General features: G+C 42.2%; 1 protein-coding gene across 3 annotated transcripts; it reads right to left on the bottom strand.

The window, feature by feature from the left end:
* Positions 1-387: 387 nt before the first annotated feature.
* Positions 388-10,017, bottom strand: zgc:56235 (Voltage-dependent anion-selective channel protein 2-like). 3 transcript variants are annotated; one of them, XM_055060610.1, is made up of 9 exons: positions 9,974-10,017; positions 8,387-8,457; positions 7,330-7,379; positions 4,240-4,392; positions 4,078-4,130; positions 1,968-2,189; positions 1,738-1,888; positions 1,593-1,650; positions 388-1,362 (listed from the first exon to the last, which is right to left on the bottom strand). In XM_055060610.1, the coding sequence occupies exons 2-9, from the start codon at positions 8,451-8,453 to the stop codon at positions 1,271-1,273; spliced, it is 846 nt and encodes a 281-aa protein (XP_054916585.1). In that variant the 5' UTR covers positions 8,454-8,457; positions 9,974-10,017; the 3' UTR covers positions 388-1,270. The 3 variants fall into 3 exon arrangements, with proteins under 3 accessions (XP_054916585.1, XP_054916586.1, XP_054916584.1); XM_055060611.1 differs by having other exon boundaries at positions 9,984-10,005; XM_055060609.1 differs by lacking the exon at positions 9,974-10,017 and adding an exon at positions 9,671-9,967.
* Positions 10,018-11,023: the final 1,006 nt, after the last annotated feature.

The raw sequence follows: 11,023 nt of genomic DNA, 5'->3' as shown, positions 1-11,023 counted from the left end.
CATAAAATCCACAGTAATAAATTTTCACTAAATCCTCTAGTTAGTAAACGTAAACCAACTTTAACATTTGCCACAGTACATCCATGTATATCCATTCTTTTTACATGGGCTGTTATATTTTGAACTGCACTGATTGAACAAATGAAAGTTGTTCTCACATATTTGACCAAACTTGAGAAGCTTTTGGTGTATGCAGTAGTGCAGTTATCAAATATATTTAAAATATATATAAAAAAAAAGGAGAAGAAAAGTTTTAAATCAACTCAGCTGTTTTTATGTATGGGATGAGTATCGGCTGACATTAACCTTGGCACCAGAAGTGAAAAAAGTGGATCAGTGAATCTGTAGATACCGACATGAAATGTGCGGGGGAAAAAATCCAAGACATGTTTGCAATTTTTTTATTAGAATTCTTCAATTTACATTGGAAAAAATGAGGTACTGTGTCTAAAAAAAGACAAATGACAACAATCTGAAGGCTAAAATAAATAAGACCATCTTAGACGTGTGATGCGGCTGTAGAAACAGTGAAGCTGAGGGCGGGGCTCAGGAGGGTTCAGGAGGGTGAAGGGGTTAACAGTGTGGCGATGAACCAGTGAGGTCAAGCAGCTGGTCACTGACCGGAACCCGCTCGAGGAACCAGCCGCGCCTCAACGCAAAACATCCTCGCCGTCTTTGTGGCCGCTGAGCCGAGACAGATGGAAGCAACGCTGTAGAAATGCAAAACTAAACTACGGGAAGATACCAGAAGATTCCACCACATTGATTTCACCTGTCAGGCAGAGCGGACACGCACACGCAAAAGGCTCTCATGAAGGATTTCAGTTTGAACCAAACAAAAAGTGTTTGAACCTATTTGAAAAGAAAAAGAAAAAAGCAGACACACTGCACCTTTTTAACCAAGCAAAGAAACATCAGCCAGCCTCTGCGGCCATGTTTTCATTCTCTCATGCTTTAAGGTAAAGACAGCTGGAATGAGTTACACACTTTTACACCAACGTCTTTCAAGACCGACAGCGAAATAAAATGGTGTGACTTCAGCCAGAACATCAGGAACTCCTTCGCAACCGCGCACCGCCAAATTTCAGGGCCGACACTCTCCCTTCCCCCCGACTCAACTTTTAGTGTCAGAAATGCTCGTTAGGAGCGCAGGGAGTGTGTGTGTGTGTGTGCGTGTGTGAGGGTGTGTGTGTGTTTAAAGGTGAGGAGAGTCCAGAGGAGAGGAGCTACATGAAAGGTGGTGCTGTCCGGTACAGGTGAGGAGTTCTGGTTATGCCTCCAGCTCGAAGCCCAGCCCCAGCTTGTGTCCGCCTGTGTTGAAGTTCTTCCCGTCGATGAGGGCGGAGAGGGAGAGCTTCACGCCTGCAGACACACAACCACAGCAGAAGTTAAAGCGTGCGTGTCTTTAAAAAGCGAGGCACGAACCGGCACACGAACAGACAAGCTTAGAAATATCATTTTCCAGTCATATTTTTGAATCCCATTAAAGATGGAGACTTGTGAAGTTGTTTCTACAGAACCCGAACCCGACCAGCCCAAGAACCAACATTCCTGGGCTGGTCAGAGCAGCCCGGTTCTGAGCCGGAGCCTACCTGGCCGAAGGGTCTGGGCGTAGCCGAGTCCAATCAGGCTGGCATTGTTCACTTTGGCCTGAGGGAGGAAACATAATGAGCTCTGAACCGAGAACAAACAACAAGAGGTTGAAAGTCTTTGGCAGAGAGACACCGGAGGACTCACAGACAGAGCGGTGTCCTTGTCCAGCATGTATTTGCTTGCGACGCCGAAGCGGGTGTTGTTGCTGCCGGCGGTCCAGGCCAGGGTGATGGCCGTCTCCAGCTTGTCGTTCACCTTCTGGTAGATGGAGCCGCTGAACTCGCTGCCTTCGTTACTGAGAGAGACGCAGGAGGAAAGCGTTGGGAGACGTGTCGACGAGGCCCAAACCCGGTGAACTCGGACCAAATACTCACACGCAGGTGTGCACCTGAAAGTCCGTAGACCTGAACCCCAGGGCGAAGTTGTGGTGGCCCGGTTTGGTTTTGGTGGCATCGTAGACCGTCTCGTAGCCGCCGAGCCAGCCATCATAGCCCAACACAAGAGAGCCGTGGACAATGGGGCCCTGGAGGTCCACGTCGCAGACGAGGTTCATACTCTGGGACTTGTAGGCAGACTTCACCTTGCCAGTTTTCTTGCTATAAAGTCAAGCAGCAACTACTCTTAACGGTTGTCTTCACTGCAGAACTGCATTAAAATCATATATTTACAATTGCACAATGTCATTGAATCAGTTTCAACTTTTACATTTTTTAGGCTGCTGGGATTACAAACATGAATTTTATTGCTAAATGCCAAAACACTGACGCAATTTCTTTGTTTTTTTTCCCCATCAGAAGTTTACAAAAAATTACCACATATTTGCTAAAATTGCTAATTCAGCTTGAAATGTTTTGGATTTTCCTCCACAAACTTCTAATAATTATTTCCTGGAATTCTGATCCATTGCTGAAGACAGAATGACCAAACTGAGACAGCTTTCAGGGTTTCCTCCAGTGTATTATCAGCCTGGCAGCCCACCAGGCTTTCCATCCCCACCATCCTACCATGTTTATTTTAAAAGGTTTTTATACACCAGTAACAGTAAAGACTTGGATTTAGCTCGGTTAGTAGTTGACGCGTTGAACTAGAAGTTTCATTTCTGAACCTGTGCGTTGGCCTCACATTGCTATTACATCCACATTATGATGCCTCCAAATTTTTGTAACTTTAAACATTTCTTAACACAAAAGCACTGGTGCACCCCGACCAGTTCAGTGTGGAAAAACATGGTGGACAAGCAGGAGCTCCTCTTGGTGGAGGTTCAAAAAGTCAGAGGACTTTGTGATTCTGCCCCTAAGCAGCTCCAGGCTCTCAGGTGTCTGCATGTTGCAACTAAGCGGGAACGATCCAGATTATTAACGCTGTAAAAATTGTGTCGACCAGACTCCGGACGTCCTTTTTCCCCCCATGTGGATTTGGAAGACCAGTTTGTTTCCTGGCTGAAGTTCTAATGGCTGTTCAGCCCACATGAGTGCAGAACTTGTTTTACTGGGAAAACGTCCCTCTCATCTGGATGAACCTTCCACATTTGTCTTCCTGGGATCTTGGTTGGGTTCTCTTGGTTTCTCCATGATGTCTCACAAGGAGGCGGTGAATCCAGACGTGTTCCTCCATTACAAAGCCTGAGTGTAAATGTCAAAGCTTTCCCAGATTGACGAAACGTGATTGCTTTATGTAAACTCTAACTTTGAGTTCATTGAGCAAACAGCAATAATTTTACTAATCCTAACTTACATAAAACAGGAAAAGCTTCATCTGATGTAAAAAGATTGTGTCCTTTGATAAGCGCATATGTAAATGTGTGGTTTCACCCGTACGCCTTCCTGTTAAAGCAACACTTGTTAGCAAAGACGCAACAGGCTGCTTTTGAAAAACAACCTTGTTGCATTTTCTGATAGCTTACAGACAAATCTGGCAATTACAACAGAGCATCAGGTCCAGGCTAAAGACTGCTTTTTAAAATGACAATAATAAAGTTGTAACAGCGGAATAAAGAGGAATAGAGACGTTTGCTAAATCATTTCACAGTCCTGCTACTGATAAGTCGATGCAGATGTGTGAAGAGTAAGTAGTTTCTTAATTGTAAAACTGATATAAAGGTAACTTCACAAGATGCTCAACATTCCTCGGTTTCATTTTTTGTTCTAAAAAAAAATTGCAACTTCATTGTCGTAATGAATATTACGACTGTTTTCTTGTAATATTATGACTATTTTCGTCTTATTGTCTCTTTTTTGATATTATCACATCGTCCTTCCCAAATTAATGCTACTTTATTCTTGTTTTATTATTACTTTATTTGGGTGACATGATTGTTCTTCGTATTACTACAAAAAAATAAAATAAATAAATGTGACAATCGATTTCATCAACTGTATTCAGATGAATGAAGGTGAATAAACAACATCAGAACCTTCTTGGACTGCAGCCAACCTAGACGTTGACATGGTCTAAAAAGTCAGAAATGCACAAAAGCGGCCTCACCCTGTGTTTGGTACAAATGAAATTTCCGAGGCAATCTTCAGTCCTGCAGCAATCTGAAGAGGAAAGCTTAGTGTCAGCACATTTAAACCGATAGAACATTCGCAACATTTAACAATGACTTGCAGGGAGAAACTAAATGAACAACAAAAAAGCACCACACACCTTGTCCTCCATAGTGATCTCACTGATCAACACGTTGTCCGTGTTCCACTTCTGGCAGAGGGTCAGGTTGTAATCCTTGATCTTGTACTTGGTCTCCAGGTTGCCATTGGCCTTCCCTGTGTCCAAGCTACTGTAGCCTGTAGAGTGAAACTCCTGCACAGCGACAAGAAGGGGGACGAGGTAACAGCCTGGCGGAGCGCCTCAACTGTTATTGTTGACAGTTAAAAAGCAACTGTTTATTAGAGGTTAAAAAACAAAACAAAAAAAATACCCACAACCTTAATTGAACCAGATTAGGAACAACAAAAATGGTTAGTGGAGGGGAAAGAAAAAAGGACAAATCCTGTTTCAATTCCAGGGTTTTGTGTGTCTGGACCTGATTTTTCAGTAACACTTTGATAGACGGGGTGTGAATAAGACTGACATGACACTGTCATAGACATGATGTAAAACCTGTCATGAAGATGAGACAGTTTTCATGAATGTCTACCACTGCTGTCATGAAGTATCATTTGGTGAATAATGACATTTCAGTTGCATTGAAAGAGTCATTATTCACCAAATGATACTTCAGTGGTAAACATTCATAAAAACACCATCAACCATCAACTTCATTAACTTGTCGTGCGACAAGTTAATGAACTATTTCTGCAGTTCATTAAGGTTTGTGGTTTTATGGATCTATATTCCAGTGGTTCTGACGCAGCTGAACGTTGTTCCTACAGGTCAAAGTCAAACTCGTGCTGCGTTGTAGAGAAGAGAGTGTTGCTTTTGACAACGTTTGCAAGCGAACCACTCTTGTTCAGCCTTTCGTTCCTTCCCGTCACGAACGCTAACATTTCACAAGCCTGCCGAGGCGTTCTTTCTTAAAGATCATTTCTATCATGTCCTGTTACACAGAACTCCAGCATTAAAAGGACGTTGTTCTTTCTTTCCCCTGCAGCCTGCACTTGAATCGGTACAGCAACACCTGCACATGTAGATGTCTCTGCTCTCATGCAAAGAGGCGCCAGTTACAAACATGTACAAGAAACAGACAGAAGATGGCAGAAAAAGTGGATAAAATCAAGAAAAGTACAATGCATTTTTTAAAAAAATACGTCTTTCATACTACCACTATATTGAAAACATATGTTGATGTCATAAAGCTAGAGTTTAACATGCAGACAGAAAAGTTAGGTGCAAACAAAACAGAAATGAAAAATGGTAATCAAGAACATTTTTTCTCCCACTGACAGAAAAGATTCAGTCAAAGAATTTAAAATATACATTTTAATTGTTAACTTGGTTGTGGCTTTTTTTCTTATGTAAACATTAATTAATTCAGATTAAAAATACAGATTGTTTTTAAAACATTCCTCAACATATTTTGTATATATTGTCATCTGACGTTTGTTACAGTGAACTTTGCAACATTTTGACAGAACTGGTTCTGCTTTTCCTGCCGAAACCAAAGTCAAAACAATACAAACACTGATGATTATCTCGTATTGGGTTTCTTCCTTGTTGAGACAGACATGTCAGAAGGTTTTTAGGGATGATCGTTTTCAACAACTCAAAATCATGTTTCTCATAATAACTCTGAGCGGGTCTTCACACACTGTTTGGTAAAAGTAGAAAGTAAATAAGATGAGAAACAAAAATTTAAAACAAACAGGAAAACCTTTGTTTTTCCTCAAGTTTCCACAAATTATATGGAGACAATATAAAAAACTTGCCAACACTGCCTTCCAGTGGCAGAAATATGTAACTACACATATTACATACTTGTCTGTATAGAATTTTCCTGAAGCTGTTTGATATTCTGAAAATGTTTAAAATTAAGATTTTTAGTTCTCCACAATAATCATTTACTCGTGACAGAACAGGTGGAACTAAGTCAAGAATCTTGTATTTTAACTCTGGTTTGAGTTAAACCCACCTGAGGTTAACAAGTTTAAAAATTGCTTGCAGGGAAACAAACTAAGTAGTGCTGAGTTCAAAGACACTATGTGAAATTTAGCTGGATTCTTCATCTTAATACTAAGATGGTTTGTTCATTTGCAGAGAAAAGAATAGAAGAGGCGCACTGATTTTACTTTGTAAATAGACTGTCTCTTTAAGAAATCCCAGCACTGTCTGAAACTTCGCCTTCCGTTGCTCTGAGAAGTAGCTCCTACAACAAGCTCAGCTGATGTGCAGTTCCACCAGATGTTTGCTAATTGCTCCTGGCTAGTCTGAAGGAGCTGAGTGGGGGAGTCCCACCCAGTTTTCAAGCTTGGAAGCTGGAGAACTGTAGCTCTGTTTTTGAAGGTGGGGCTAGGTCCAGCTAGCCATTTTGCTCAGCTGAATGGTTACCATAGTGATTAACGAATTTGTCAAACATGCCTGAAATAATCAAAGCAACCCTTCAGGTCAGTTTTTGATGAGGGAATAACATTATAACCTCACGTAAAGCGCAAAAAAGTTGATTTTACAGAATACTGCCGCTTTAAGAAACTTCAAGATGTCAGCAGGAATATTTTAGATGTCTAGAGGTTTCCCTTTGAACTTTAAATGTAAGGAAGGGTAAAATGCTTCTCTATTCTTAATATTATACTCTGAAATCACAAATGACAGAAAGAAACTTGAACATTACAGACAAAAAGAAACGTAAAAGAAAATGTGAAACGGACAGTAAAAGCAAAGGATGGGGTGAATGGAGCTCTGTGCGTCACGTTGGGGGGGACGGGGAGTGGGCGGCCAGAGCGGTCAGATAGGTTCGGGACGTCCATCTTACCATCTACGTTAGAGGGTGAACAGTCCAGGGCGGCAGCATGGAAACAGAGCGGCGGTTAGGAAAGGAAAGGCAGAGAGACAGACGGCCAATCACGGCCCGTCACGTCTCTCTGCGAGTGAGGTCAGGTAAAGCAAAGCAGCAGGAACGCCGGAGGCACTCTGCATCCTGGGAAACCTTAAAGCTCAGATCATACAGCGGTTACTGGTGCTTAAAGGAGCGTGAAGCAGAAGATGTGCAACAGCAACTCTGCAGGTGTCTGAGCAGCGGTGATGGGCTTGGCTGGAGAGCAGCAGGATGAGAGGAGAAATGGAGCAAAGTAAAGGAGTTCTCACCACTCCGTTCTGAGTCTTGGTCTTCAGCTCCAGCTTCACAGACCCGAAGCCTGTTGGGGTCAAAACACATGCGCAGTGAGCAGGAGGACTCCACTGAGAGTGCTAGCCGATCGAATGTCAGAGAAGCAACCAACTCAATTTGAAGATTTTTTTAAGACCATTGTGAACGAAAGTTAAGGCCTGCATGTCTTGCCATGTCTTATTTATTCTGGAAGTGCTGAGGTTTTTTTTCACAGAATGCATGTGACAGTGTATCGGTTGAGCCAATACCCATGATAGACACAAAAAAGCTAGCTAGCAAGGGTATATTAGCAGCTAATTAGCAGTAGCCTCAACCACCTCAAGCCACAGAACGGAAGCATCTGAAACGTTTGCCTGACAGAAAAGTATTTCACTTATTTCATATTTTGTTACGTTTTTTTTTTTTTTTTTTTTTTTGGCTTTATTTGGAGGTGCTAAGACAGGAAGTAGGTACAGGGAGAGAAGGAAGACATGTGGCAAAGGTCATCAGTCCGGGAATCGAACCTGTGACAGCCGTGTCTAGAACTAAAGCCTCTTTATGTGGGTGGTACTTAACCCCACAGGACCCTGCCTGACAGAAGAGTACAGCAAGAAAAACTGCAAGATTAAACAGTTCTGCCACAGAAACTGCTATGTGACATCCGTAGAAAATGATTTTTGTTGGGTCATTTTTGAATCGCTCCCTCTCCTAAATGGCATCATGTGAAGCCATGAGCCCAGTCAGACTTTTAGATCAAGGGGTCCCGGTCCTCACAGCTCAAGCATTTTGCGGACACTAGTAACATATTTAAATGAGACGAGCCTGTGTGAGACGATGCGTCCTGTGTTACTCAATGGAATCCTCTCTTTGGCATCTTCTGCTACGCCCATTCAGCAGATTAGCATTCTCACAGCCGCTTTACAAAGAGCAGCAATTTTTCTAGACTGTATTATGACTCGGCAAAAAAATAAATAAATAAAAAATACAAAACCGCTTGCTCTCTTCAGAGATTCCCAGCAGTGAATAATATTGTCCTGTGGTTAAGGCGTCGCTCACCGTAGCCCTTGGTGAAGATGTCCCTGGCGGCCTTGCCAAGATCCACGTATGTAGGAGGACTATCCATTTTTCTGACGAAGACAAAAGTAGAAAAACTGTTTAAACCACAGCTACAAAAATTATAAGGACCTGCAGCTAAAATATTTAGATAACAGACGGATATTTTAATTACAGCCTCCTCACTCCCTGAAATAAGGGGTGTGAGGAGGTAAAATGGTAAACATTTTCCTCTTTCTTTTTTGCCTTTGACTTGCATAAAAATGTCTTCTATTGCTGCGCTTTGCAAGCAAATCCGGAATTAGTTCATTTGCTAACTCAAGTGGCTGTTAAAGGTGTTCAGATTTCGTCGTCTTCGAACTATAAACCTCTAATGAAAGACACCAAAGCGCAATTTTAGTTTCATGGATAGAGGGCAAACAGATGGTTGGATAGACAGATGGACAAAAGGAAAGAGAAGAAAGAAACGAAGGGAGAAAGACAAAAGTAAGGATAAGGATGGGCGACAAATGATGGATGAGGATAGATGGATGATGGCTGGATGTAAAGATGGAATAAAGGAACAAAAAGAAGGAAGGATGAATATGGGGCTAATTAGTGGAAGGAAGGAAGAATGATTGAAGTTTATAGAGAGGCAAGAAGTACAGATTACAGAGAAGTTGATCAATGGAGGATATAATGTCTATCTAGACAAAAGGATATGGAATAAAGTCTGTGAAAAGTTTTTTTCCTTCCACTGAACTTATTCAAACCAGGAAACCAACTTCAAATCTAATTCCATAATGTTCCTGGGAGCCTGGGGACAGACTGGGCCCCCTGCTTCATTCAGAGGGGAGAACCTTCATTAATACCACCTGGGATGTAAAAGAGGTGGGAACTTTCTCTGTTACCACCAGATAGTTGTAGCATCTCTGCCGGGGGACAAAGGACAGCAGAGGCCAGTGAGGGAGCTGAGGGGGTTCAGCTCGCTGCTCAGGCTAACCTGATGAGGAGACTGTTCGTTGGTCCCACCTACACCCAGTTAAAGCCCCACTCAGCTGATAAAGGCCAGCATAACGCCGCGTTCCCAAGCGTTTGCCCTAAAAACGTGGAAAAGCCTTCGTCCGGAGATTACGCTGCGGTTTTCGTGGCTCAGCATCATGACATAATGGACACCGTTAGCTACTGCGCTACAACGCGCTCGGAAGAAACGCAGCCAACGTCGGAGACGAACGTTGATGTTGACGCGCGTGTCCTAAAGCCCCACGGCGTGTCTGAGGCTCATTCGTGTTGTCAAAGGCTCCTCACCAGTCCAGCAGAGCTGTTAGCAACCGTATCCACAAAGCCTACAGGGGACCTTGGCGTGATGCTGCTGAGAGGATTGCCAACTAGCCTAGCTAAGCGTTGCTTTTTCTGAAGACAGGGCACGATGAAGGAGACCTGCTACTGAGCATGCGCGCGCTGCCAGAGCCATCGACTAAAAGCTAGGAGTTATCCCTAGTTTTCGTTTCGCGCGTTCCTAAATTTTCGATACACACGTCCGTCACGCTAAATGTAAGTCAATACAACAATGAGCAAAAGAAAAGATGAGAAATATTAAGGCAAGCACACAGGTACTAATACAGGACCCCCTCTCGCGCTCGCTACTGCACTGAGGCGCTGTTATGGTTGCCTAGAGACAGCACACACCCTACTGGATGCTGCATTCAACATCCGCGCCTTTTTTTTTTTTTTTTTTTTTTATGTCCACTCGATAATCCACCAGACAGACGGTGAGGATGAACAGGAGGCACATTTATCAGATATTCAGGGAGGATTTTGCGTGGAACTAAATACATATGGACCTAAATTGGTGCCGTAAAATTCATTGAAAAGAACTGGAAAATTTTAAATAAAAAAAAAATCATATTAAAAAAAACCCTTTGGAAACTGGAATAGTTTAGAAATTGAAAAAAATTTTAATTGGAAATAAATATTTTAAAATAAAAAAAAAACCCTGTGAAACTGAAAAAAAACAACTACTTTTTATATTTATTTTTTTTCTTCAGCTTTAAACATTTTTAGGGTTTCAAAATAATTTTTTCGTTTTTCTTTTCGTTATAAAAAAATAAAGATATCATGGCCCCAATTTAGCTCCATACATACCTCGCTATAAAGGTGGTTGCAGTCTGAAATTGCACCACCAGATGTCACCACAGCTCCTGTAAAAAGTTAACATTTTCACTGTGGTTTCAACAGCACACGTGTTCTCCCTGTGGGCTGATGGTAGAGTGGACTTGGCTGGGTCAGCAGTCCATCCCAATAACAGACAACCATACAGACATGAAAACACGTTTCTCCTTGTAAAACAGAACCTCACCAGGATTTGAATAAAGCTGTGATTGAAATAACTTTTTCTCTAAGTTATATCTCTTGTATTTAAGCATAATGGTTGCTATGCTAAAGAAAAAAAAATAGAAATTGTGTGACCTTCCAGAGGTCACACAATTTGCAAAAATTGGTAGCAAAAATCCAGAAATCTACCATACCAAACTGACCTTTTCTGAGGATTGGTGTGTGTGTACGTGGGCGTGTGTGTGTGTGTGTGTGTGTGTGTGTGTGTGTGTGTGTGTGTGTGTGTGTGTGTGTGTGTGTGTGTGTGTGTGTGTGTGTGTGTGTGTG

Source organism: Poeciliopsis prolifica, unplaced genomic scaffold (genome assembly GCF_027474105.1).
Source record: "Poeciliopsis prolifica strain line A6 unplaced genomic scaffold, Auburn_PproV2 SCAFFOLD061, whole genome shotgun sequence".
Classification (NCBI taxonomy): Eukaryota; Metazoa; Chordata; class Actinopteri; order Cyprinodontiformes; family Poeciliidae; genus Poeciliopsis; species Poeciliopsis prolifica.
This window is presented reverse-complemented; position numbering and strand designations above follow the sequence as displayed.